A 27,836-nucleotide genomic window follows, 5' to 3' on the forward strand; every position below is an offset into this window, starting at 1 on the left:
AGATGAACATTATATTAGAATTTAAGTGTGTAAATGGTCTTTCCTCAACATAATTTGGAAGTTAAATGCCAAACATAGGCACTCACACTAATCCACTAACACTTAATATGCCATTTACTCCTCCTCAGAAGTCAATTTCTCCACATTACTCACCCACTCCGGCGATTGTCCAGTCGTGAGGCCGATTCGTGTCTCCGGTGTCCCCGCCATCCCTGCGTCAGAGTCCCGCAGCCTCCCGTCCGCTGCGCGCCTCCTGCCCGCTGCACCTGTCGCCTCCTCCGCTCATAAATAGCTCCCCAGGCGCACAGCCGCGCGGGAAGCACCGAGCTGCGCCTCTGCGATTGGCGCTTCCAGGACTTCTTTTGTGTGTGTGTGTGTGTGTGTGTGTGTGTGTGTGTGTGTGTGTCACTTCGAGGGGACAGGAAGTCTTCCCTCCGCGTCCTCGTGTCTCCTGGAAACAAACGGGGACAGTATGTAAGAGCGACGCGGTAAAGTGTCAAAGGAGGCGGCGGCACCTGTTATCAGTTTGAATCTGACTGTTACACAGTGGAGACATATTAGCCTAAAGACAATCATGTTTGTTGTATAGTTAAACCTGTTGCTATGGTGATGATTACAGTTTGATTTGTTTGAAAACAGATCAGAATGCATCAGCTCATCTCAGGGGTAAAGGCAGTGGTTCTCAAACGGTAGGTGTGTATCTCAAGCAGTACTTCGCTGGTTGTAGGAGGTTCACAATTAAAGTTTAATTATAAAAATGTGTTTAAATATCGTTATTTCCTCTTGAATATTAAGTGTTATTCACCTGTCATACCACTAGGTGGCACTTCGAGTGTTACAAGCGCCGCTGGTTCCGCAGTTTAAGAACCATAAGGAACGAGGCCAGAATTTGTCTTGTGTAATCCCTCAGAGGGGATATCAGAATGTTCCCTTAACCACTGAGGGGAAACTTAAGAGATAAATAAATGTCTATGAAATTAATAAAATTACCATTTTCACTTTTCACTTTTTCCATTTTTCACTCTAACATAACACAAATATGAGCATGAAGATGAATGAATGTAAGTACAGCCAATGTAGAAATAGTCTTTTATTCTTTAATAATTCGTTGTATCAGTTCACAAATATCTTTGCAATTGCAGCTTTGGTGGATATAGCCAAGATAATTGATTGATGTGTTGTATTTTTCTGAGCAGGTCAAGCATTGTGATCATATTTTACATATACGTATATCATATACGTTTGTTCTTTCATCCCTCCGCTGGAGCAAGGAGCTGCTTTCCTTCCGCCGTCCTCTCTCTTTCCCGCGGGCTTTGGCTTGAGTCACCTTAGAAACGTATTGTCTGCATATTTCCCTCCCTCTCTCCCTCCTCCCCCCCCCTCCCTCTCTCCTGCAGCCTCCCCGCGGTTTGGCGGTAGATTAACCGGTCAAAATATGTCAGCAGCAGCTCGCACAAAGCTGCAGCTCCGTGTGCTCCTTGTGCTCCCACCAGCTGCTCCTGCGCTCTGACACACGGCGACAAGAAGCAGCAAACGGCCGAGGAAAGCGTCTTGCTCCTGTAAGTGGCGGCGGGAATGTGTAAGAGCGTTAACGATCAAGTCTTTCGAGAACAAGGTCAGCCGGTGAGCCAGGCACCAAGGTGTCCAAACATGCTGACCACTGAAATGTATCTTAAGAAGACTCGGATAAATTAAAGAATGATTGGTACTGAACGATCAATATTCATATCAATCGATTATGTATTCCTAATGTTCTCCAATGGTGCTTAATCGAGATAGATAGATAGATAGATAGATAGATAGATAGATAGATAGATAGATAGATAGATAGATACATACATACATACATACATACATACATACATACATACATAGAGAGAGAGAGACTTTTTGATGTTCGATGATTCCACTGCCTGCTTTTATGTTTTATTGTGATTATAATTCACAGGAATTCATTCACCCCAAATTCCCAACAATTCTCTAGAAGTCAACACAAATTATGGGATGTGACTCCATGAGTTTGCACTGTGTCGGCCTTATCTTATCTTCATTTGTGTTGTTAAATCCTCCTCAAACGTGCATGTGTGTGACCGCAGTACTGTAAAGACGCCGGGCTGCAGCTGTAAAGCAAACAGACTGAGGCTGGGGAGTTTAAACAGGTGAGGGACGGTTAAGACAGATACACAAAGGTCACGGGGTCACATCCTCTTTAGATCCATCTCATCATCCTGGATAACTCACTTTTTATTATTTTGTCATTCTTGATAAAGATGGGACTAAGAGGCAGTTGTATTTTTGCAGATTAATTCAGCAGAGAATTGTGTGACTCTTCATATCTAAGAATGAATCCTGTGTGTGTTTTGGAGAAATCAGTTTTCACGATGGCGGATGTGAACAAGGATGTTGACCGTGATGCATCATGACGCCGTGTCCTTGGACCACACAGCAGCTCAGACAGAGACAAACGGGAAGGAAGTGCCCCCTGCTTAAGAAGGTCATGAGGTCACATTTGTTTTGCTGCTCAAACATGGAAAGTTGTCAGCGAAAGAGTTTCTATTCATTTGTTCAATTGTGTCACAATAGGAGAAACTTTCCAGAGGTCAACATCAACTTCTTTTTAAAAAGCACAATTTTATTTACAAACTTGGAAACCAACATTTTTTTCACAAATCAAAACATAAATAATTACATGTGTAAGTTAACATGTAGACATTGTGGCTTATTCCATTGTGTGGCTGGATCTTTACATTTTGAGACGTGTAAACAGAAACATGGCGTAAACTAAAAGTCACTGGCTGTTTAGTTTAGCGAGCTACCTGAGGAAGACATGACTTAATCATTTACAGATAACACTATAGGTCATTAGCTACACATTATCAGCTGCTGCCCACCCACACTTTGTTCCCAGTCACACACAGAGATATTGCACCTTCAGCTGCCATAATGGATCCAGTCAAACATAATGAAAAGCTGTGTTTGTTATCTGCTCGCCCTGGTTTCAGTTGGGATTAGGCACCCAGCGAAAGCGATGTCCTCCTTGCTGGGTCCTTGAGGTAAAGACACTGCCATTAGGAAACACCTGTGTCCTTATGTTGCAGTGTTCAGTGATGGAGGTTCGGAAAGACGAGACGCTCCGCTCTGCCTCCGTGCCTGAGCTGCCACCTTTCCAGATGGAAGTCTGCAGGTGTGAAAAGGTGCCGTGCATCCGTATACCCTCTGAGTCCGCTTGCTGTCTCGTCCTCGGGCCGTGCAGGATGGTATTGCAGCGTGTGCTGATGTCCCTCAGGATGTCCTCCACTGAGTCAGAGGTATCTGCATCACATCCCGGCTCCAGACGCTGCCGCTTACAGGGACTCAGTGAGGGTTTATCATCTGCAGGCATTGCTGGTTCTGTTACACTGATGTCTCTGACAGTCATCAGCTTCTAACAGAGAAAATAAATAATGCTTAGATATACATTTATAGTATAAATGTGATTGTTATAGCTGTAATATACAGTTGGAAAGGGTTTTGAGCATCCAGAGCACTCCCATTGGAATTCTCACAAATGGGGACTTAATTGATTTTGAGTCTGCACTACTGTCCCACAATGCAATGCAAAAGGGAATGGAGAAGCAACTCATAAGAGGAACTCAAAAGCAGAAGCTCATCTTATATAATTTTCTGTTTCTGGTGTTCATTTGTTGCATATTAATACAGTATGAAGGTAAGTAGGCAGATTTATTGGTATACAGTGTCTGTGTGTGTGCGGATGTGTGTGCGCGTGCGTGTGTGTGTGTGTGTGTGTGTGTGTGTGTGTGTGTCTGTGTCTGTGTGTCTGTGTGTGTGTGTATGCCTGTGCAGCATCTCCATTATCTCTCACTCACTTCGAGCACTGAGGCCAGGTGCTTTGCATGGCTGGCCAGCTCCCTGAGGTGCTGGTTCCTCTCCTGAAGCGAGTCGATCTCTTGCTCTTTCCTGAGCAGAGCCTCGTGAAGCTGCAGACACACAGAGAGACAAAGCTGTCCCGTCACACTGATAGAGGACAAGGACCCTGACATGTCCACCACAATCATTTAAGCCAAACAGGCATTGGCTACACATTGTTTACCTGATTGTTAATATTTATGGGATCTCCCAGCGCCCTGCGTTGATGCTGAGTGACTTCCTTCCATGAAGCTCCCCCATGTTGGTAAGACGGGTTTCCTGCTTCTCTGGAGGAGCTGTCCAGACCTTCCTCTGGAGAGACGTCATGAAGAGGAGTGAGAGGTGGGATGACGTAGCCCTGAAACGGTACGAGTCCACCTGGGGACAGACTGCTCTCCAGCGTGGCAGGAGAATCTGACGGGGGAAACACACCCAGACAGTGAGTCACAATGATGATGACACTGAGGATGATGCTGGCTGAAGAGGCAGTAGGTATTGAACACTTATATTAACATTTTTAGACCTTTTATTCTATGCACATTTCATCTGGAATTTCTTAACAACAGAACATCTCATTTGCTTTTCTTACCTGCCATGAAGTCCAGAGCATAATCCCCAAACTCTTGGTCGTCTCCATCAGATTCCGTCACCTGTGGGCAAATTAAATAAGTTTTAAACAGTTTTAAATCAAAACTGGCCCCATAATGAAAACGCTAAGGCCCCGGTTTGATCATCTGTACCTGAAAATCCCACCAGGAACAGGAAGAGTAATGAGGCACTATGGCAGAACATGTGATGGAGGCCATGTCAGTGCGTAAAGAGGTTTGGGGAGCACGGTTACAAGTATGTGCCAATTAAAGAGGACGGATGTTGACAAAACCTGTGTGGTCCAACCAATTAGCGGCGGCCTGTGTGTCGCCAACAAACGCCATTCGTGCAGAATTCCAGCACACTGCGTCAAACATTAACAACATGGGAGTGGAGCTCCGGCGCGGACGCCCACCATCATCCCCCCGCCCCCCCCTCCCCATGCGGCTCAGACGGAGGATTGAAATGAGACTCTAGTACCTGAGAGCCGAGTGAGTCACTTTCCCGGATCACCACAGACGCGCAGTCTTCCAAATCGTCCCATGCAATCGTTGAGAAGGCTGCAATGAAACGCAACATGGTGGTTCAAATCTAAGAATCTAATCTCACTCTGTGTTTATACGCACACACACGCACGCACGCACGCACGCACACACACACACACACACACACACACACACACACACACACACACACACACGCACACACACACACACACACACACACACACACACCTTGTTCGATGATGCAGGGGAACGTCTCCACATACACCGTGACCGGGCTGCTGCTCCTCGGCAGCAGCACTTTGTTCTGCGGGCACAAAGTCTCTTAGTAACGTGCTGATGGAGCTGCGTGCTGTGTTCATGTTATCATGTTATTATCATATTATGATGATGATTATATATCCATATGAAAGTGTCATGTACCTTCCTGGCTGCTGCCGCTCTCCTCCCTCGTTGGCCCATTTGGTTGTTGGGACAGATTGCGTCAAACACCTTTCTGTCTCTTTGCATCTTCATCAGTTCTGCTCTGGCCGGAGGACTGACAGCTCTGTACTGTGATGAAGGAGCTGATGTAGAGCTGATATAGGGCTGATACAGAGCACATTCTCCCGGTTAGTCTCTCTCCGTGCCGCGGCCTCACACTTTTGGCCCAATCAAACACATTCATTCGGTCTCCAGGGAGCGACAGCGTCCTCGGAGATTAAATTGGTGCAGACTAACGGTTTTTCTGCTATGAAGTGTAAAGTGGTGCCGCGCAAAACGGCGCCATCAGAGCAGGTGTGTGCGTCAGACCTGACCCCCCCCCCTTCCTCTTCCCGCGGAACCTTGCGCCCCAGAGGCGCATGTGGTGCCTGATTTCTGCTGTCACACGTTTGAAAGGATGTAAATTCACCAGTCACGTATTGTTTTTGTTGTTTGAGTGAGGATTGAATTAAAGAAATCAAGTTTAAATATGTGCCCGATTTCATGGTATTTAGACGCTTAAAGTCAATGTGCGTGAAATATATTTAAATATATCCCCCAAGTTAGATTAAGACCCTGAGCAAAGTGGAGGACAAAGGTGACTGATGTGCTGCATTGCGTCATTAAAATAATATGATATATTGACGGATTTATTCAGCAGTAACATGTCTATATCCAAATCAGGCCAAGTTGACTCATTTAAAGTGGAAAAGGAAAAGAGTGATTAGAGCGGACAGCTCAGTAAACACGCGTGACAAATGTCTCCATTCAAGCAAACAGAAGGAGGAGGAGGAGGAGGTGTGTTTGGAGCTAAAGCACCTGTGTGGTCGAGGTGTCAGCAGGTCGAGCTGCCACGTGTAATGGATCATCAGATAAAGACCAGAACAAATAATACAGCTATGGAGCAACGGGGACTAAAATGTGCATCACTGTCATCAGAGATCATTTATGGTTTTCATTCCTGTCACTTATATTCTCACATATAGAATTTGAGCTGTGTTATATGATGAAATAACATGAATGTGCCACTTGCCATCTCACTGAGTGATTCTGTCAGACTGAAGGATTCCTCCTTTATGTGTCACTCCTTTATTTTGATCCTTCTATGTTTCATCTGCTTTCTCCCCTCATTCATATACAGAAACACCAGTTCATTCACAGATTATTTATTTCATAACAACATTTCCATACATTGCATGTACATTTTCACCAGGTCCTTCATTGAACAGTTACAGTATCATGGCTGTGCAACACAAAGTCAGTGCAATGACAATCACTGTTACAAACTTCATTACAATAAAAATATATTGGCATTGATAAAAAAATGACCTACTCTATAAATAAACAACGACACTATGGTGCAAAAGATTCAGTGTCAAAAAAGAACTATGAGGTATACAATGATTAATGGATAGTAATACAGTAGTTGTTCTTCTGAATATTACCTGCATTAAAGCTAACACAATAGTACCACACACTTCCTTGCTTATAAAGTAAAATACACACATATGAGGATTGTTTGTATTTGGCTCACTCAGTAGTTTTGATTTGCAATGTTTCAAGGTTTAGTGACACCAACAACTTCAAGTTCTCTGTGCATTCCTGAGCCAGACTGTGGGTGAAGCTCTCCTGACCCAGAGAGAAGGCCTGGTCCTCCGCTGCCTCAGACACCTCTGGGTGCTCATCTGTCCAACTGTTCCTCTGGTCGCTCTGTAACAGCAGGAGCTGAGGTGTGTTATGTTCTATGTGATCTGTAAGCCCTTGCTCAGTCTTCAGTAACTCGCTGGCCAGCCTGAGAGCACAGTGAGCAGTCAGGGATGGTGGGTACTTGTTGAAAGCATAGTCAGCTAGACTCAACTCACACACCTTTTGTGCGAGATTGCTACATTGCCTGGGCCTCATTGTGTGTGAACTCGTGCATGCAAGCTGTGAAGTCTCAATGCAGTTAGTGTAATAGTCCAGGTAGAAGGCCAAGGTAGGGGCAGCCAGGCGGAACTGGAGGCGGATGAGGATGAGACTCTCCAGGTTGCAGAGCTGCTCCTTGGTGAAAGCATCGCAGCACAATGACAGGAGGTGACTGATTTGCGGTGAGCAGACCTCCACCTGTGTGACACAGAGAAAGGGAGAAAGTTTAGCTTAGTTTTAGTTTATAAGTTGATTTAACAGGGGCCCATGAACAATATAACCGTTGGGTCAGAGTTGGATAGTAGCTCATTATCATGCGCAGTCCCTGGAATAGGATATTCAAAACAATACAGTACAATAATACAAACAATACAATAGAGGCAATTAAAAACAATACCATTTGCAAAACCAATGAAAATTCAAAGTTGTAACACACACGCACGCACACACACACACACACACACACACACCAAAACATACCTGTTTACTAGCCAGGAGAAGTGCAGTGACACCCAGAAGCTGGAAGCAATCAGCAGCCACCGGTGTGGATGCCAGGAACCGATCCATGATGTGCACGGCCAAGCAGCTGCACTCAAACGACAGACGGAGATGTTTGTGTACAGGGATGAGCCAGCTGACCAGCTTGCACCGTGCCTCTGCATTCAGCTGCATGCAAAACAAAGCACAGAAGAAGGAGCCTAGTGTTAAAAAGGCAGCAGATAGGAGAGAAGACGACTTCAAGCGGCTCACAAAAGTCACTGAGTAATGATTTTCAACAGTTTTTCGTAAAGTTGTCTTTGGTTTTGTTATTGTATAGTGCAGAAAATGATCACTCAACTCTTCTTTTACCTTATCGATTTGGTTTTCTCAATTACTTCTTCTAGACACTGTACAGTACACCCACAATATCTGAGAGACTGTGGCTGGTGAAGAAAACCCATTTTTTAGGAGTTGGAGATCAACCTGAACCGTTTCCCTTTTACAACTGAAATTCTGCATTATATCACAAAGAAAAAGACATTTTCCAAATAAGTAACCCCAAAAGTTAAAAGACATATTTCAAATAATTGCTCTAAGTGCACCATAAAGCAGTGTGAGCCCTTTGTCTTGTGTCTTTGTCTTGTCTACCTGTGGTTGTCTTGCCAGGCTTTTGCAGGGATATAACTGTGCCTCTCTCTCCCTCTGGATCTGGTAACCCACGTCCCCGTACTGCAGGTACCAGCTGGACAGTTGTCCTGCGGGCGTCTCCGGCTCGTCTGGCCGTAGCGGGGACACCGCTGCCTGGACCATGGGTGAAAGCGAGGAGGGTCCGATGTCCTCCTCAAACCCGGAGTCGCTCATCCTGGACATGATCTTCTGCTTTCTGTGCCGGGCTGTCTGCCGCTGCTGGACCGGGGTGAGCGCCTCTGAAGCGCGGTCCATTCTTCTCCGCTTGTATGCAGCGTCAGAGCTGCAGTCACAGGTCAGGGAGGACACCATCTCTTCTGCGTACACCTGCGTCGGGTGCTGATCCGCCGTCGCTCGGGTGCTGGTGGCGGAGAGGTGGGAGTTCCCTCAGGCGTCACTTTCCCGGGGTCTTCCCCGCTCTGACAGCCTGTCGTCTTGGCAACCGAGTCAGCGCCACAGTCAACAATCACTTATCCCATGTAGGAGGAGGAGAGCTCGCCTCCATGCGCCATATGTGGCACCATAAGGCAAACTCAAGATGTGTATATGGCTAAGAAACATCCAAAGTCACACATTTAAACTCACCAGCAGGCCACTCGTCCTCATGTACTGTTGGATTGTTACGTTTTTCAAGATGCAGATTTATAGCTATACATAGTTAACCACCCCCTCCATCTCCCTAACTACTAAATATAGAGATAATACTGTAGGATTTTAAGGTCAGGCAGTCACATAGTTTTCAAATGTATTCAGAAATGCCTGCTTTTGGTGTTTTAGCAAATTAGAGAGAACTGGCAGAGGTTTGTACTCTCTGACTGCTGTCTTTACTTACATATATATACCAACATACTTGCACCTGTAGGAGCACCTGTAGTGCTTCATAGTAATCATCTTAGCACACTTAAACTATATATACAAAATCAAGTAACAAGTAAGTATAACACCCTACCAATATCTTGTCACTAAAGAAACCACCAAAGAACACCCTGGCAACTCTGGGTACTTGTGTCGTAGTCTACCTATTTATTTTTATATATTTATTTTATATTATTAATTGATGCGATTAGAAAGCAAACATTACATCATCCCGGAAGCTCTCAATAAACTTTATTGAGATTTTAAAATAACAGTTAGTTGCGGACAGTGCCAAAGAGCAACCGGAAGCAGCTGTCATCGTGCAGTGGGCGGGAACAGCGACGACTACAAAATACTGGGTTCGTCACATCCGCTTTGACCTGGAGAAACATCTGCTAACACACACACACATACTCAGACCTAGGCAAATCTTCAACTATGTCCTCTGAACACACTCTTCAGGTATTTATATTCTTCTGCACCAGCTTTCCGCGCTGTTACGGAGCGGTTAAAGTGTTCCGCAAGCTGCCGTAGCTGCAGCTGCACGGTAGTAAACAACAGGACCAGTGTGGTAAACAGCAGTACTGTTAGCTAGCAGAGCGGCTAGGCGGCCCTGCTAGTAGGTTTGGACGTCACGGAGGTTCGGGAGTCCACTTGTTTGTCCGCATATTAGCCACGGTGACGAACACTTTGTGCGAAGTTTTAAACTGCGTACACGGTATACAGCGTTAACCTCGGTCAAATACGCAACGCCAGCCATCTGGAGAAGTTAATACAAGCTAGCGAGCTAACTCACTTAGCCACATACGAAATGTATTCCTGTTCAATTCAGCGGCGGTTTGGAAACTTGAGTCGTTGCGGAGTAATTTAAGTTTGCTTGACATGTTTATAAATGTACGTCACGTTTGCGGCAGTAGAAAAAGCAACGATAGAGGAAGAGCTGTCGTCATTTTCAGATTTGCTAAGTTTCGTTTCTAGCTTTGCTCACATGACGTCGATTGTCGATGAGTTTCGGGTTTAATATAATAAGTGACTGTCAGTGTCCCCACGCAGTAGTATTTGATCCATTGTTAACCGCAGCTATAGAAAGTGAGAGAACTTTATTGAATGATGCGTAAATTACATAATTTAAACGAACCTGCTTCAAGTTTACAGCTGATATCGCCTGTAGAGGGCGCTGTACAGTCTCTTTCTATTAGATCCGTGTGTAGAAATTGTAATAACCGGGTACAATTCTACTCCGGGTACAAGTACAACTCTAACTTTTGAATTTTAATCACCCATAAAAAATGTTATAGCTCTTGAGTGGGGGCTTAGATTTAAATCTCTGACATTCAGACAAGATCTATAATGTTACCGGGGAGTTTCAGAAATTCAACTTTATCATTCATTTCTTATTAAGTGGAATATGAAACCTTCAGGTGAAACAGTGAATTGTGCAAAAAGCCTTTATTGCACATTATTGATGTTCCTGTACTCCTATTTCATCCGGTGTTAACAACCCAACACTTAGAAATAATGTTGTCAAGTATCAAAGTATTGCTACTGTTACTGTAAAATGCCACCAATGTTTATTTTTCACAGTATTGATTTTACTGCATGCATATGAAATGTGCTTTTCACTGCTTACATCATTTTACTTGTACTATTTGCATTTATAGACAGTGTGTATGATAGTTAAAGAAATCGTCATGCAGAGTATTTGTGAGAAGGAAGCTGTTCGATTTGAACTGTGTGTGATTTATTGCAAAGTTGAATCTAGAAATTATGTATTATTTGACAGATAATTATTCGTATCTGATCTTAAGAATAAACTTGAGGGCCAAAAATAAATGGTTCCAGATGCATGTAGTTGTTGTTGTAGCTGCAATTCTTTTCCCTCTGTGACTTAATGGCAAACATTTTTGTGCAGGAGTCTGGCTGAAAATGATCTGAGGATATTTAACCTTTAGGATCAAAGATTTCCAATAAGAAGCAGGTACTTACTTACTGTGGGTTTTCTTAGGCAAAGATATGAAACAGTGGTTACTATAGAGCTGCATGATTGTCTAACGGTGTAATGTGAGATGCTTTTAAAGCTGCAAAGAGTAAAAAAAATGGAAGCTATTTTTAGAAATTATGTTTGAATTGTTGTATTTATATTGGTGAATCTGGCTATTTAAATATCAAACAGTGCACAGGCAGAGACGAGTCAATAATCTTCATGCATCTGTAAAATTATCATTATGTAACACTCCCTTTATATCTTAAAAAGTAGTGTTTGTAGGTTGGATAGGTTTCCAATTGGCATTTATGTCAATCGTTTGATGTGATTTATGTCACAGACTATTTGACTATAAACTGAACATTTTGTCCCATAGTTGTAGTGTAGGTATACCATGGAGAACTTGGGCAGGCCTCACAGGGGCAGGCAGGCTGGCTGGGACAGGGGCATGACATCCGACCAGGCAGAAAACTGGAGGAGTCAGGACCAGGGACGAGGACACCACTACAAATCTGAGGGGGGTCAGCAGAACAGGAATAACCAGGGCGGACCATACCGTGCCAGCCCCAAGAGGGGAGGACTAGGCCCCCTGAGCTGCTCTCCAGGAGGATTCAGAGGTGGCCACAGCCCCTCGCAGAGGGACGACTTGCAGTGGTTCCCGGGTCCCGATACCAGTGGTGGAGGTCGGGAGGAAAACTGGAGAGAGTACCCGCAGCAGCAGCAGCAGCCGCCGCAGTGGTGGAGGGGCAGCACCCAGGAAGATGACTTTAGGGAGGACAGAGAGGAGAGGAGCAGAGAGTCTGATGTCACTCCCCACAAGTCAGGTGAGGAGTTTACAACCAAATTCAGTGGAAGACCAGAGGGATTTTAGGGTAGACACTAACAATAGCAGAAAACATTGCAGGTAGCCCCTTGTATTCCTCCTATAATACCTGTTTTGCAGAGATACATTGCCCAAATAGCAACATAGTGTTTTCTCTGATATAGCATCGTATTGACAGCAATGATGAACAAAAATTTTACTTAAACTGTGACTGGAACTGTTTTTCTATAACACTTAATAACGCTATCATGTTTTGTATTTTGAATCAAGTAGATGTACAATGTCAGTGCTGAGGATTTAGACTCCATGAAACTCATGTGATTTGCAACGCACTTATATCTTCTACCCAAAGGTCGGAGATGGAGAAACCAAAACAAGAGGAAAGCTTTTGCTGAAGAGAACAAAGTTCCACTATTTGATGAATCGACACTCTCACCCAAAGAGCTTCACAGTCTAAAGCTGGCAGAGAAGCGACTTAACCGAGATGAGATCTATAGCCTGAAGAAGGTAACAACACTTAATGGTGTACCTGAACGCCACATGTATTGCTTTGCTGGATTTTTTTTAGGGGTTCATTCCAATAATGCCGTTTCTAATTGAGGTACTTCATGCTTATTGTTATAGTGCATTAAAAACAAAAATAAAAGCTGTTGGAATGTGCTATCAGTCAATAACATTTCTTATTTTTAAATAACCATCATCTGATACACATTTCTACAATTGTTTGTGTGATGTCCATTTGTTTACCTGTTACATCAGAGGCCCCACAGCAATGCCGGTGCAGCGTACGTCTGCTGTCTCTGCGATGTTAACCTGGAATCAGTGCCTGATGCTTACAGGCACATCAGGGACAAGCGGCACAAGAAGAGGGTCAGGGTGAGGAATGGACCTAACTTTCAAAATACACAGACCGGACAATCGACGAGTATAATCTGTGGCTTTGTCCATTGAAAATAGAGACAAGCACTTTCTTGGATCTTTGCGTGTTTACAGGAGAGACAGGAGGAGGTGATGCTGACTGAGATTCTGCCTCCTGGTCCGGAACACGGCAGTGCAGTGACCGCTGCACTCGAGGCTGTTGTCAGAGAGCATGGGATGGATGACCAGGATGTAGAGAAGCGACAGAGTGTTGTCCAAACCATGCAAGACCTTCTTTTGTCCATCGAGCCTGGTGAGTTACCATTAGAGGAATGATCAGTTTGGGATACAAGTCATAGCAGTCTCATGTGTAACATCATCATCTCTCGTCTGTAGAGATAAGGCTCAGGCTCTATGGATCGTCTTCCACCAAGTTTGGATTTAAGGATTCTGATGTCAATATTGACATTCAGTATCCCCCTCATGTGAGTAGCTCAGTGGGAGTTCCATTGTGTGAACATTGTTTACAAAATTAACTTAATGTCCCTGCCCTCACTTCCTATGTAGTCTGTAGGGATTCCAAGAAGTACAGCAGTCAAGAATTGTATATATAGTCCAACACTTTTATAGTGGATTAAAACATTTGATCATACCATCTGAAGCTTCATGTTGTCATGTTGTATAAAGGTTTTGAATGTGTTCACAGATGCATCAGCCTGATGTCTTGTTGCTTGTGAAGGACAGCCTCTCTGAGAGCCGTGAGTCGCCCTGCAACATTTGACATTTTCTCTTTTTATACACAAGATTTCATAGGCAATCTTGTAAATGTAACGTATCTTTTGCTCTCAGCTCTCTTTGTCGAACTGGAAGCTGATTTTCATGCTCGGGTACCAGTGGTCGTCTGCAAAGAGGAAAAAAGGTAATTTTTTAGCCTTTAAACATATTTGTGCTGTATTCTGTAACTTGTTTATATTTGAGCACATGCCATGTCAGGTTTTTTCTTCAAGAAATACTAATGTAATCAAAACTAAATTATGGTCTTAAAACCACATTTAAGAGAAGTGTTATTTGTTGTAATTCCAAAGATCTTTTTCAGAAAAGCAGAATTTTTATGGACACTTTGGAAATAATTGTTTGCAATTATTAGAAATGATGGTTATCTGCACACCTGGTATATGAACCAACCTATCAGTTATTAAGAAAAAGTCATGTCATGCTCGTTTGAAGTTGTTTTGTTAGCTTATAAGCAAGACACCTTAAAATGCTTAAATATGCAGCAGACATAAACTTTGACAGTGCAACTATGGATGCAGTTTTAGTTGAGTTTGATATATTCCTCCACAGTGGCCTGCTCTGCAAAGTGAGTGCTGGGAATGACAATGCGTTCCACACAACCACGTATCTGTCGGCTCTAGGCAGTCGTGAGCACGTCGTCCTTCCTCTGGTTCTTGGCCTCAGACGCTGGGCCCAGGTAAGTTTCTGGATTGGTGGCCAGTAAAGTGTCTCAAAGTTAGTTTGATACATATCCCCAGTGAGATGACACTCTGTCTGAATACTTGCTGTTCTTGCTGCCGTTGTAGATCTGTCAGGTGGACCGTGCAGATGAAGGCGGTCTGCCACCGTACATCTTTGCCCTCTTGGTTATCTACTTCTTACAGCAGCGCAAACGGCCTCTGTTGCCAACCTACTTGAACCATGAGGTTTGTATTTCCTATCATCTTAACCTAAAGTCAAATTTACTGCATCGTTTTGAATCGGTCTTTTTAATGCTTCTCAATCACTTTCTTAATTTTTTCATGTCCCCTTATTATCTTTAGATTAATGCGTTTTCACTCGGTAAACTGCCAGACTTCACTCTCACGCATGTAGAAGATGGATATGTACACTGGGTTTACGCTCCTGCCTCCAAAGAAACATCGAAGGCAGCAGAGGGCCCCTGTAAGAAAGGAAAGGTAATTATGGACACACTCACTCACTCACTCACTCACTCACTCCAGTGGAACTTTTGGTTGATTGGTAGGTTGCTTATATGATAAGGACACCCTTTGTACCTCAGAGCCATTCATTTTGTTTGCTTGTACTAAAAAATCCACTTGTAGAAAATTAAAACCTGCCTAAGTTAAGTAGTCATCTCTGAGAACATCCTGCCCATCTTTATATTTATCCATGGTTAAGTCTTGTCAAGCAAAACACATTTGTTGACGCCATCAACACAGAATGTTATCTCACCAGCTAATGGCTCCCAAGGCTGAAATTAAATTCAAACATCCGTGAAATTAACAGAAAAAGGTATAGATCTGGTGAATATTAAAGTATATATTATGAAAGGGAAAGGACACAAAATGCACAAATAAAGTACTTAAAGCTGTTGGTGTGACTAATACCTGTGACTGTCTGGATTTATTTCCTCGAAGGTTCCACTGGTGTTGCCGAGTCCCTGCGAATCTGCGGAACTTGGACTTCTTTGGGTTGAAATGCTTCGCTTCTATTCAATTGAGTTCAACATAGCTGAAAACGTGATCAGTGTGCGCACAAGTGCTGTCCTCTCCAGAGAGACTAAAGACTGGCCGAAGAAGCGCATTGCTGTGGAAGGTCAGAGGTTTACTCGTATATATGTAGATTTCTTTGTCAGTGATGTATTTAGTTTGTAAATCAACTGGTCCTGTTGTTCATCCTCTAGACTGTCTACAATGTTCCCCACCCTTATCTTTGTTAGTGTAAATCTATTTAGTCTTGAACTTGGTCTTCACTTCTGTTGCATGTTTGAAAAAAGTGTTGGGTTTGTCAAGATGGTTTATCTCATATAAATGTCTATTTGTGTGTTCAGACCCATTTGCTGTGAAGAGGAATGTGGCCCGCACAGTGAACAGCCAGCAAATGTACGAGTACATCCTCCACTGTCTCAAAACTACATACAAGTACTTTGCACTGCCATTGAACACCCAAGCTGCTAATCGCAAGCCACAAGCACATCAAGGGTCTGTTCAGGAGGGAAACTCTAAGGCTTCAAATGAAGAGATCGCCTGCCTGTCGGGTGTCGGACAGCTCAGCCTTCAGTCAGATCTCGCCAGTCAAACTAGAATTGAAGAAAATGGCCCTGAAGACTCTGATTGCATCATTGAAGAAGAGGATGTTGATGTAGACAGTGAATCGGGTGAAGAAGAAGAGAAGGAAAAAGTGGACATTGGAAAAAGTAGTCCGTCTGAAGATGAGGAAGATGAAGAAGAGGAGGACATAGATGTTGATGTGGACCAGCATACCAGACATCACTTGGATAGCCTTACCACCGAGGATGATGAGCTTTTCCATTTGGATGAGATCTCCGGGGAGGAGCTTCTTTCTGATGAGGAGGGTCCAGATTTCGACACGCCTGGTTCTATGGACGAGGAAGAGGATAAGTTGGAGTCGGTGCATGCCGGCCTCTCAAAGCCACCTTCAGGGGATCTGACTAAAGACGGGGGCCCAGAAAGTAAGACCCAAAAGCAGAGCAGCAGGTCCTATGGATTCAGTAAGCAAGCGTTCACCCGAGGGAAGGTAAAACAAAAAAAAAACACCACTTTAAGTTCTAAAATCCTTGTATAGAATGTGAAAATTAAGATCATGTGCATTGTGAAAGTAACATTTCTTTCAATCTCTCTCAGTCTCACACAGTTGTGTGCAGCTTGTGTAAGCGTGACGGCCATCTGAAGAAAGACTGCCCAGAAGATTTCAAAAAAGTGGAGCTGCCCCCTCTGCCATCAATGACACCACAGTTCCTCAGTGTCCTGAACCAAGTCTGCGAGCAGTGCTACAGTAAGTCAAGGCCACAGAATGCTTTATTCCCCTCTAATGGTACCTTTGTTATATTTAAATAGTTGTTTGTTGCACTTGATTATGCTTGCAGAGGAGCTTCTGTACATTTTGAAAGCTCTTCGTCAGATGCTTTACATAAAAAGAATTGTGATATTCCTGCTAGAGCAAATATGTGAAGACAATTAATGATAGTAACATACATAAACAGTAGATGTAGATAGATTCTCAGCCTCACACACAGTCCCTGCTGTACACACTTCAATTCGTCAAGGTCTGCTGGGCAGGTGCCAGCAGATCTGAAGGCTCGAGATCCTTCAACAATCATCAAGCTGGTAGATAGTTAGGAGAATGGAGACATGAGATCATACCATTGTATTTGATTAGTCAAATCTCTGCATTGTTTGTTTTGTTTTAGCTGACTTTGCCCCAGACAAGCTGGAAGTGGATGTGAGAGGACACATCCTTCAGGACCTGGAGACCTTTGTCAGGAGACATTTTGCTGGTGAAGTAAACCACTTACCTTCAAATTATTTTTAAATTTGAATTTTGCTTAACTTGTAAAAAGTGATTGCTGTACTTGCAAATGTAGAAACCATCAAGAGACGGATCTAAATTAAAATATTCATGAAATATATTTTTGGATGGGCAGATGCAAGGCTGCAGCTCTTTGGATCTTCCAAAAATGGCTTTGGCTTCAGAAAGAGTGACCTCGACATCTGTATGGTACTGGAGGGCCAGGAGACGATTGATGTGAGTACACTTACATTCAAGGTCCATGCAGACATTCATATACAGTCATATACAGTTGTGGTCAGGTCGGTGTTTAGGATCAGGAGCCTTATGTATTCTATCAGGTCTCTCCTGATCTCTTTAGACCCAATATACATTATTATGGTAAAGTCTTAGTTATGGCAGCCCATGCTTGCCACAATAACATTACACTCAGCTCATGCACTTTTTATTTGTTTGTTTTACAGGATGTTGACTGCATCAGTATCATTGAGAATCTAGCCAGGCTGCTGAAGAAACATACAGGTGAGAGAACATGGCAATCATGTACCTCCACATCATTCTTTGTTTATTAACCAAAAGTTATCAGTTTGCTGCCATTGGTGTCAAAATAAGTAACACAAACGAGCCAAAAGTTTCCCTATAATTTTCAAAAAGTACTAGTAAAATACAGGTTGATGAAATCCATTGTCACCAGGTCTGAAGAACATCCTGCCCATCACAACGGCCAAAGTCCCCATCGTCAAGTTCTGCCATATGCGCACTGGCCTGGAGGGAGACATCAGCCTCTACAACACGCTGGTAAGGCCTTCGACTGCTCATCCCCTCCTCTCTGTCATGCACTGTTCAACATTGGAAGAGTTCCTTTGCCTCGGTAGATCCTAATGATCTTCCCTTTTCAGGCTCTACACAACACACACCTGCTGGCGTCATATGCTGCCATTGACAGGAGGGTGAAGATTCTTTGCTATGTAATGAAGGTTTTTGCCAAGGTGAGGTTGCAACACACACTAACAGACTAAACTTAAGTGTTGACTTGTATTCATGTTTTGTGTTGGGATATTGTGTTATGGTCATATGTTATGTTGTTGTTTCCCATCACAGATGTGTGATATTGGAGATGCATCACGCGGGAGCCTCTCCTCCTACGCCTACACCCTCATGGTGCTATTCTTCCTCCAGCAGAGAAATCCTCCAGTTATTCCTGTGCTGCAAGAGGTACAAATTGCATGCCTGTAAACAGGGGGATGGGTTGAGTTCAGAAGTGAAGGCCATTCTGTGTAAAAATTACTTTATTGCTTTGCTATTAGATATTGTATTTAAAATTTTGTATGTTGGCAATTTGCTATTTGATTTATTATCTTTGATCTTGCTGTATTTTTTGGTTGCATGTGTACTCTGTAAATGATCCAAACCTGAGATGTGATTCTTGAAGACCTGATAATATTTCCATGAAATCTGGAAAATGTTTTCATGTTTGAACTGTGTTGATTTGTTCGTTTCAGATTTATGATGAAAAGATTAAGCCGGAGTTGCTGGTGGATGGCTGGAACGTGTACTTCTTTGATGATTTAAAACAACTGGTAGGGTAGTTTTACTTCAGCTTTACAATTATAGTTTTAGTACTCTAGTACTTCAGAGATGCATTAAGATTCTGTCCCCCTGTGAACATTATTTGCATTTGTGGTTTTATTAATTGGTGTGGTGTCATTTTGGTCTTTCCCACCTGCAGCCCGGTCGCTGGCCACAGTTTGGGACCAACACTGAGACGGTGGGGGAGCTGTGGCTTGGGCTTCTTCGGTTCTACACTGAAGACTTTGACTTCAAGGAGCATGTTGTCTGCATCCGTCAGCAAGCTCGCCTCACCACCTTCAACAAGCAGTGGACATCCAAGTACATCGTCATTGAAGGTCGGATTGTGTGACAGTTCATTTATTTCTTCTACATTCCTACAATTCATTAATTGTATTAGCAGCTTGTTGAAACATGTCTGTGTATGGCTGATTGGAATACTTTGTATAATGTTTTCCTTGTCACATTTTCTTGCCCTACTTCTGTTTATGCTACAGATCCATTCGACCTGAATCATAATCTGGGCGCCGGGCTCTCCAGGAAAAGTATGATCCATTTCTATAGTTGTCTGTTTTTGAAGGTCCACTGATGAATGAATCTGAATCTTTCTTCTTTCCTGTGTTCTTACATCACTTTGTACCTCATTTTCAGTGACTAACTTCATCATGAAGGCCTTCATCAATGGCAGAACTGTGTTTGGCACACCAGTCATAGAGTATCCTCCCGAGTACCCCAGTCAGATGGTTCGTATTTACTGTCATGGCGTTACAGTTGTACATTATCTGTTGGCATCATCTAAGTACTCTTTCTCATGACTTTGGCTCTGTGTAGGAGTATTTCTTTGACCCTGAAGTCCTCACTGAGGGAGAAGTGGCTCCCAATGACCGCTGCTGTCGCATATGTGGCAAGATCGGACATTTTATGAAAGACTGCCCCGTGCGCAGAAAGTATGAATCGTCACAATACTTGACAGATTTTCCCAGGATTTGTATTGGATGCGTCATTCAAATGCAGCCCCACCCAATATTGAACTAAACATTTACTTTGTGTTGTGTACAATATTATTTCAGGTTCAAGCACAGGCGGCCAGACAACCTCAGAGACAAAATGGGGTCCACAGAAGACAACATGGAGCCGGGCAAACAGAAGTCTGAACAGTGGAGGAAGATGTCAGACAAAGAGAAGCGTTGCTGTTATCTGTGTGGATCCACTTCTCACATCAAGAGGGACTGTCAGCAGTACAGGAGCCCAGCAGGTTCATACAATCACACAGATGCTACAGTTCACTTAGTTTCTTGTAGTACCGCAATTTCTTAATTTTTTTGCTTGACTTATTTTATTTCCATAACACATTATATTGCAACAGATTGTCTATATTATTGGTGTTTTTCTTTCAAAACCGTCTCAATTTCTTTGGTTTTTGACAGGAAATATGAAAATGGACGGCTCTGCTCCTGTCTCTTCGGGCTACATGAGGATTCAGAGAGAGAAGGAGAAACAGGTCAGATATTTAGTAGATCTGTAGAAAACCATGTCAGCCAACTACTGCTGCCCTACTCCCCTGTAAACTAAGATGCAGAATTATTATCTTTGTACAACGTTTGTCATCCTAATGCAATTTGTTTTCTAGGGCGCACCCTTACAAGAGGAGAAGAAGAAAAGAAAGCAACAAAATATGATCTTAAGTCCGCAAGCAGGTATGCAAATCTCTCACCATCACAATGAATCGGATGTTTTTCGTCAACTGAAGTTTTTCCATGCCATGTATAATATCACAATGTGTTAAAACTCTTTCCTCCCTCACCCATCATATCAACGGCTCTAAACATATTGTCAGTTGATGTTTATGTCTGTCTTGCTTTACTGTTTCAAGCTGATGTACTCGACATCTTTTCACATACTAGACCAGACTAGACTAGTTGTCAGATGGGTGGGAAGCCAGCAGAGGGTGGTTGCTAACCAAATACACGGAAGGACTAGTGTAGGAGGATAACTTTTGGTGGTTTGGTTGTAATCGCTAAATGCATCTCTTTGTGTTCTCTGCGTCTTCTTTCAGGTAGTTTGTCCTGCCGACACATGAATCGCTCCGGTCACAGGAAGAGCCCGGTGGAATAGAAGCAGAGGCTGTCTGAATGAAGTGGTGCTCTCTCTGTCCAGCCAGACAGCAGCCCAAACTGACTGGAACTGGATGGATGGCAGGAACCCATACAAGCCAAAGCCAGGACACCTTGACTTGAAGCCAAATAAGGCCTTTTATGTGTGTGTGATTGTGTGTATTTTTTTTTTTTTCAAGCTGACTCCACTCCTCAGAGGAGCATTTTAAAGTTTTCATTTTTAACAAGACAAACCCTGATGCATGCATCTCATGCCTTTGTTTTCCTACACTGCCAGTCAAGTTTTTAAACACACATGTCATGTAGTGTCATTGTAAATCAATGTAAATACTCTAAAATTAGAAAATACACGGAAATATGAGTAGATTGAGAAATGTGTTATTTTTATTAGAGATCTACATTTGATTTTAAATACTCGACCTAATTCAAATTTAGCAGACAACATACTTTTCCTTCACTTTGATTTCAGTGCATTTACAATTAATTTCTGTGTTATAGAATATTATACAATAGGTTGTTCAAAAACGTTTGAATGGCAGTGTACCTGTTTGAATGGCCAAGATATTTTTTATTGAATTTATTCTAGACCAGTTTTATTTGTCAGCACTGATGTCTTGATCATGATCAGTCCATGCAGATGATTAGATGAATATATACACTGTTCACCTAAATCTAAACTAGAGGTAATCTCAGTTTATTTGATGGAAAGAGAAATGTATTTATTTGCCATTTAGGCTACATTTTATGGTGACAGTGCCTCAGTTTGGTAGCTGCACTGTGAGGTTTTGTGACCTTGGATTGTTTTGCTGCTAGTATCTGTCTGAAAGACCTGCTTTTCATTAAATCGTGAAAAATTGCTTGGCTTTGTTGTTGTCTTGATGTTGGTATAATCTGTTGTTTTAGCAGAAGTAGCTTTGCTTAACACCAGCACCATTCAATTTTATTTTCTGTTGACCCCAAATGAGAAGTTAAGTTTGTTGTACAGGTCCTCTGATCATGTCCAGAGAGATGTGGCTTGCAATCTGTTTTGTGTCACAGCATTCATTAAACAGAAATCCCAGTGAGGGATGCTTCCTTCAAATGTATGCTGTTGTTTGTCTTTGTAAATGTATGACATTATCTTCTTTTCTAAGCTCTAATGACTTGACTGACTTCTTAATTTCTTTTAACAGCCTCTGTAGTTGCTCCTAGTGCCAGAAATCCAGTAGTCCTGTATTCTTAGTTAAGTCAAATAAATGTCATTTAATTTAGTGATTTTCTGTTATTCACTTAAAACATGACTGGACCCACTAACGGGATTTGGATTCTGGGTCTAAAACACCTAAAAGTATATTTTTGACAAATTCAAAAGTCCTTTGCCTGACCGTCCACCACATCCCTTCAGCCAATGACATCATCATCTGATGCCACATACTGTAGGTACCAACCATGTTCATGTTTGAGAACGTTTTGCGAATATAACTCAATTCTTCTCTAGACTCATTTGATACGACGAACAGATTGTAAAGCTTCCTGTTTTCTCTAATGAATCTGTAGAATTTGTGGCATATAACAATATGGTGAAACTGAATAAGTTTGTCTGCACTAATCTGCAGTGCAGCACAACCTTGTGTACTTGTTTTCATTTCATTCCCATCCATACTAGGATGAACTCTAAAAAACTGTGAAAATATTCTACTGAATAAAGTTTTTTTAATCAAAAAAGTTATGCAAGCTCAAGGAAGGCAGTTATTTATCTGAGAAGGGCTTCTTGGATGTGTTGATCTGCAAGAGAGAAGTGAGACAGGATCAGTGAGTGGGTAAGGATAACTCAATAATAACCATTACATATAAAGATCTAGTTGTGTCTGCGTGCGTGTGTGTGTTTGGGCTCAACTTACAGGTCTGGACTTTTGACACTTATGGAGTCTAGCCGACAGTTGGTCCTGCAGTATCTGGTTGTTTTTGGCAGTTGGGTGTCTGTGACACCTTACAGGCTTTCAGCTTCCTGATCAGGAACCCGTGCAGCTTCTTCTTGGACCTGCTGGGTTCGTTCTTGTCAGCAGCAGCTTGTTCTGCAGCCTCCTCCAGCCCGTCCTCACACCCAGCCTGTGGCTCAGTCCAAACCTCTGACACCTGCTGCTTCTGCTCCTGGGTAAACTTTGTAAGAGGCTGCACTAGTTCCTGCTGGTCAGCAACCAAAGGTGGATCCTCCTCCTCTGACAGGTCCTCAAACAGGGACAGTGGGCCCTGCTGCCAGAACCTCCACTCAGCCTCGTCGTCATAGTCATCCCTCCCTTTTGCGAAAGTCAAAACGATCGGCATCCAGAGAGGTGAACTTACTTCAGCCTCAAGTCTGATTCTTCCTTCACCAACCTGCCTCAATTCTGATCGCGGTATGTCGCCATGGTAACTGATGCTCCACGGCTCGCCCGGTACACAGCAGGTTAATCCCAAGCTGAAATATAAAGCACCGCCTGTTGACCAATCACGTCATTTGGCATATACCGTCACCGCTCGTGCAGGGTCCAGTTGAACGGAGCGCTTGCCTCGCTTATCTGCCAGTAGCTCGTTCGCTGCGGCCTGCGTCAGTCATTAAGACCAACCAGCAGACGGCTTCATTTGACGGGCTGTCCTCTTACGCGCTGTCCTCTTACGCGCAGGCGCACTGCCTTGTTATGATTGTCGCTTGTCGAAATATGTCTACCGCTGTAGTACGGGCGACCGTCCGGGCGGTCAGCAAACGGAGGATATTAGCGACAAGAAGCGCGTTGACTCTGGTAATAAGTTTGTTGAGAAAACTCCTGTCAAACAACGTGAAATGCAGTTATTTATGTTGACAAGAGTGACGTAAGCACCACCTGCTCTTGCGCTCTTCGTGTAGGGCCAGTTAGCTAGCTAGCTAACCGAGCGTGACTTTGCCTGTGCTTGTGGGGACGTTTACTAAACCTGTCTAAATATTCACGATATTAACAAGCTTTACCAAGAAAGTCCTGGTCAGCTTGAGAAATACTGCAGTCATAACCACGCGTACAAAATGTCCTAGGTTCTCCAGCTGCGCACAGACTAGCTAAGTAGCTAACTAGCGCTGTTTAGTCTGTTTGATAACCGTTCAGACGAGTTTTATAACAATGAACTTGAAATCCGACTCATAAGGTCACGAGCTTCTCCTTGGATAACAAACTATCTGCTCTCTAATGATACAGTTTGTAACAGTGTCCCCTCCCAGTGTTTAACTACTAACTTGTTGAACTTAGCAGAAAGACCTTGTTTGTATTTTAAACTGGAATTGTCCTCGTCTATTGCTGTTATGTGTTGACACGCCTTTAGGTGTTGATTATCAAATGTATTTTTGCCAAGCCAAAGTTTTCAGAATAACACATTTTTACAATATCCTGTTAATTATTATACCACCTTAAATCTGAGGGATGGATGTTATATTGGCTTATATGATCTCATCCAGTTTTAGCTTAGTCAATTAGTTCCATTTTATCTTCCATCATCTCTTCTTCCTCTTCTCTTCAGACTTCAGCTGCTGTAGACAAGATCAGGTCTCTGTTGCAGGGAAGGCCTGAGTGTGTGAGTAAATCCTACAGCTCTTATCTTATCTGGGCGCATACAAGTTAATTGATAATTATATTGGATTGTGGGATTCAGACAAACATCTTCTGCCTTGAAACTGTAGTAGTAAAGTCAATTTCTTCATGAATTATTGTTTTAATTCTAATCATTGTGTTGGTCAGTCATCAAAACTCTGACCAAATAAACATGTTGGTTAATTATACAGTATTATAATTTTGCTTAAGTCTTTTATGTGTATTTTATGATGAAATTGCTAAAACTAAAACTTCAATCCTGGAGCTGCCGGTTGAGCTAAAATGTCTGAGTCCCTCTCCAGATCGGCTTGAAGGTTGGGGTGAGAACACGAGGCTGCAATGGACTTACCTATACACTGGACTACACCAAGGAGAAGTCTCAGTCAGACGAGGAGGTGCAGCAGGATGGTGAGCTGTGTGGTGTCTTTGTTCTTCCTTACAGATCCAGACGCGCTTGTGCTTTTGACTAAGCTAACACCTGCACATGCATGATGTGTAGAAAAGCCTCAAAGCCATTTCAGTGAATGGGTGTTTGTCGTCCCTGCAGGTGTGAGGGTTTTCATAGAGAAGAAGGCTCAGCTGACCCTTCTGGGAACCGAGATGGACTTTGTGGAGTCAAAGTTGTCCAGCGAATTTGTCTTCAACAATCCCAACATCAAGGGGACATGCGGCTGCGGAGAAAGCTTCAACATCTGAGCGACCGCCGCTCCAAAAACACAGTGAGAGACTTTGAGCGTTGAGGTTGGAGTTAGACGAGAGGACGTGCCTGCTTTGCTACTATACTACTGCTCACACACACACACATAACACACACACATAACACACACACACACATAACACACACACATAACACACACACACACACACATAACACACACACACACATAACACACACACACACATAACACACACACACACATAACACACACACACACATAACACACACACACACATAACACACACACATAAAACACACACATAACACACACACAGATGCCAAGTGTGCGTGCTCATACTTACAGGAATGTTTTTAGTATGATCTTTAATAAACACATGGGGTTTTATTTAATGGATTTTACACCTACGTTGTGTTTATTCGGTATCAGCAAGTTCAGGGGATGATTTGAATACAGCAGATAATGGAACAAATGAACCTAAAAACAAGCATTAGTAACGTGAGACTCGATTGAAGACAGTGAGAGAAGTTTCTACTTAGTTTTTACGTTTGAATCTATCCACAAAAACCCAAAGCTGTAAACAGACCATATCAGAGCGACACTGTAGACTAAATAGCATCATGCAGTGTGCAAAGAAACCAACAGTATGCATAGATAGGCGTGTATGAGTGGCTTGAAAGTACTTAAGCAGTTTGTATATTCTTTATATTTAAATAGGTGTGTATATATAAATATTGTAAATCTCACTTGAACCACAACGCACAAAAAAAATCACGCACAAAAAACAAGTATGCCTCACATAAGTTTATGGCCCATGTTTTCATTTTGCTTCACCAATAGCTCTGTGTTTATTGTTTTGTGCTTTTACATTTTGTAGCCTGTGCAACATGTCTGTGTACATATGAAATGCTCAATAAAGATCTGAATCCAGCTGCTTGGCATTCTGTGTGTCCATTTGAGAGAGAAAATGATGTTTACCTATGTTGACATTTATCTTTGTATTTCTTGATTTGAAGGTAATAAGTAGGTGAAAGGTCATTGTTTGGTTCGTTGTTTATCGATTTGGGTTTTATATTAGAATTGACTCCTTACCTCACGTGTTCACCAGCCTTACTATCGTTTTGTCACGTGGTAGTGTAATTGCATACGTATCACCACAAGGGGGCGATGTAGTCTTCAGAATTTAAAAAGGTTGAACTTATGTTTCAGTGATTGCAGTGTACCACGGGTGTTTGAAGAAAGGTACAAAGCAGTCCATGGATTAGTAAGAAATACAATACATACAAATATGTTTTGTTCTTCGGAAATACGTTCCCTAAACAACGAATTGAACCCCTGTAACAACAAAGACACATCACTTTTCTCCCTTTTACTGGCACACACGACACACACAGCAGAAGATGTGATGACGGCCTTAAAACCGGGATGTTGGCACCGGAAGTGGAGGGCGACCGTGCTGTGTTGTCACCACGACCCTCAGCCTCCATCTTGCATACATCTATACACCTTATATTGTGTTACAGCTGAAGAAAGGTTGCTTTGTTCTTTGGTTTCTATACAAGGAATGTAGCTGTCATTTTCTACAAATCTCTCTCTCTCTAGATTTCTCCATATTTATTATAATAATGCTAATGTGGTTGTCCGCACAATTGGTATGGTGTTTCATGTGATGCTGCTGTCACACACACACACACAGACACACACACAGGCCTAGAATTTCTTCAGGTGTAGCAGAGTTTGCATGCCAAACAAATTTGCTTGTCAGATTATCGTGTGTGTGTTACAGGCGACTGCCCAGGCAACATGCATCACTCTGTCTGCCATGGGTGTCTGTCTGTCTATGTGGACAGGTACACAATCTCACACACACTGCAACAGGACGACTGGTAGGAACATGTTACGCAACTGCTCCTCTGTCCTGCTCCGTGTCTCCTCCAGGCTCCCTGCTTTTGTCCGTCCCTGTGGCAGTTTGCCAGCGCCTGGAGGACGGTTACTAATTCGGGCCGCAGACGTACTGCAGCGAGGTTTTCCCCTCAGTCGGTCTCCAGCGAGCCTTCATCATCTACAGCTTCCTGGCTGTGTATCTGCTGCCTCTGCTCACAATCACTGCCTGTTATGCCGTCATGCTGAAACGCATTGGCCAGCCCAGCGTTCAGCCCATTCACAGCACCTACCAAGTAAGACAGAGGGGATATTTTGGTATAGACACTGATCAATGATTCAACAATCAATAATCAATGATTGATTTGTTTTGCTTCACCATCCCAATTGCAGCTTCAGGCTCAGGCAGAGCGGGTGGCAGCAGTTTGGGTGCGAGTCACCGGCATGGTGGTGGTGATGGTGGCCCTGTTCCTCATCTCCTGGGCCCCCATCCAGATCTGCATCCTGCTGCAAGCCTTTAGCCTCCACAGTAATGTTCTCTATAAGGTGACCCACCATCTTGTTTTGATCTGATTCCACTTCAGTTTTACTGCATAAACTGCTCTCAGTTAGCTCTTTTGGTGATTTTTGAACCTTTCCGTCCATCATTTAAGTCAGTCATTTT

At 43.1% G+C, this 27,836-nt stretch overlaps 5 protein-coding genes across 5 annotated transcripts; 3 read left to right on the forward strand and 2 right to left on the reverse strand.

Moving 5' to 3' along the window:
• Positions 1 to 2,998: 2,998 nt before the first annotated feature.
• On the reverse strand, positions 2,999 to 5,507 carry LOC143000741 (multicilin-like). The gene is made up of 7 exons (XM_076150165.1): positions 5,421 to 5,507; positions 5,229 to 5,304; positions 4,975 to 5,054; positions 4,496 to 4,556; positions 4,091 to 4,320; positions 3,867 to 3,977; positions 2,999 to 3,424 (listed from the first exon to the last, which is right to left on the reverse strand). The coding sequence occupies exons 1-7, from the start codon at positions 5,505 to 5,507 to the stop codon at positions 2,999 to 3,001; spliced, it is 1,071 nt and encodes a 356-aa protein (XP_076006280.1).
• Positions 5,508 to 6,989: 1,482 nt separating this feature from the next.
• ccno (cyclin O) lies at positions 6,990 to 8,843 on the reverse strand. The gene is made up of 3 exons (XM_076154273.1): positions 8,493 to 8,843; positions 7,845 to 8,030; positions 6,990 to 7,562 (listed from the first exon to the last, which is right to left on the reverse strand). Exons 1-3 carry the CDS (start codon positions 8,841 to 8,843, stop codon positions 6,990 to 6,992), a joined length of 1,110 nt encoding a protein of 369 aa, XP_076010388.1.
• A 917-nt stretch (positions 8,844 to 9,760) lies between these two features.
• On the forward strand, positions 9,761 to 22,120 carry tut7 (terminal uridylyl transferase 7). The gene is made up of 30 exons (XM_076150546.1): positions 9,761 to 9,848; positions 11,299 to 11,364; positions 11,747 to 12,194; positions 12,546 to 12,700; positions 12,953 to 13,069; positions 13,187 to 13,364; positions 13,448 to 13,536; positions 13,758 to 13,809; positions 13,901 to 13,970; positions 14,396 to 14,522; positions 14,632 to 14,751; positions 14,869 to 15,003; positions 15,466 to 15,643; positions 15,879 to 16,585; positions 16,693 to 16,843; positions 17,259 to 17,345; positions 17,493 to 17,593; positions 17,821 to 17,878; positions 18,051 to 18,154; positions 18,256 to 18,345; positions 18,458 to 18,571; positions 18,859 to 18,936; positions 19,086 to 19,263; positions 19,423 to 19,470; positions 19,577 to 19,668; positions 19,757 to 19,872; positions 19,996 to 20,180; positions 20,353 to 20,426; positions 20,556 to 20,622; positions 20,982 to 22,120. Exons 3-30 carry the CDS (start codon positions 11,765 to 11,767, stop codon positions 21,038 to 21,040), a joined length of 3,960 nt encoding a protein of 1,319 aa, XP_076006661.1. The 5' UTR covers positions 9,761 to 9,848; positions 11,299 to 11,364; positions 11,747 to 11,764; the 3' UTR covers positions 21,041 to 22,120.
• A 1,484-nt stretch (positions 22,121 to 23,604) lies between these two features.
• On the forward strand, positions 23,605 to 25,314 carry isca1 (iron-sulfur cluster assembly 1). Its single transcript, XM_076154576.1, has 4 exons — positions 23,605 to 23,798; positions 24,544 to 24,597; positions 24,917 to 25,022; positions 25,162 to 25,314. Exons 1-4 carry the CDS (start codon positions 23,697 to 23,699, stop codon positions 25,308 to 25,310), a joined length of 411 nt encoding a protein of 136 aa, XP_076010691.1. The 5' UTR covers positions 23,605 to 23,696; the 3' UTR covers positions 25,311 to 25,314.
• A 1,718-nt stretch (positions 25,315 to 27,032) lies between these two features.
• Positions 27,033 to 27,745, forward strand: kiss1rb (KISS1 receptor b). Its single transcript, XM_076154286.1, is given in 3 exon segments — positions 27,033 to 27,123; positions 27,170 to 27,468; positions 27,566 to 27,745. Coding segments are annotated over 3 exon segments (570 nt in total).
• The last annotated feature ends 91 nt before the right edge of the window (positions 27,746 to 27,836 follow it).

The sequence above is a fragment of the Genypterus blacodes genome, unplaced genomic scaffold, assembly GCF_046128005.1.
Source record: "Genypterus blacodes isolate CSIRO-AG114 ecotype Tasmania unplaced genomic scaffold, CSIRO-AGI_Gbla_v1 ptg000007l_1, whole genome shotgun sequence".
In the NCBI taxonomy this organism is placed as follows: Eukaryota; Metazoa; Chordata; class Actinopteri; order Ophidiiformes; family Ophidiidae; genus Genypterus; species Genypterus blacodes.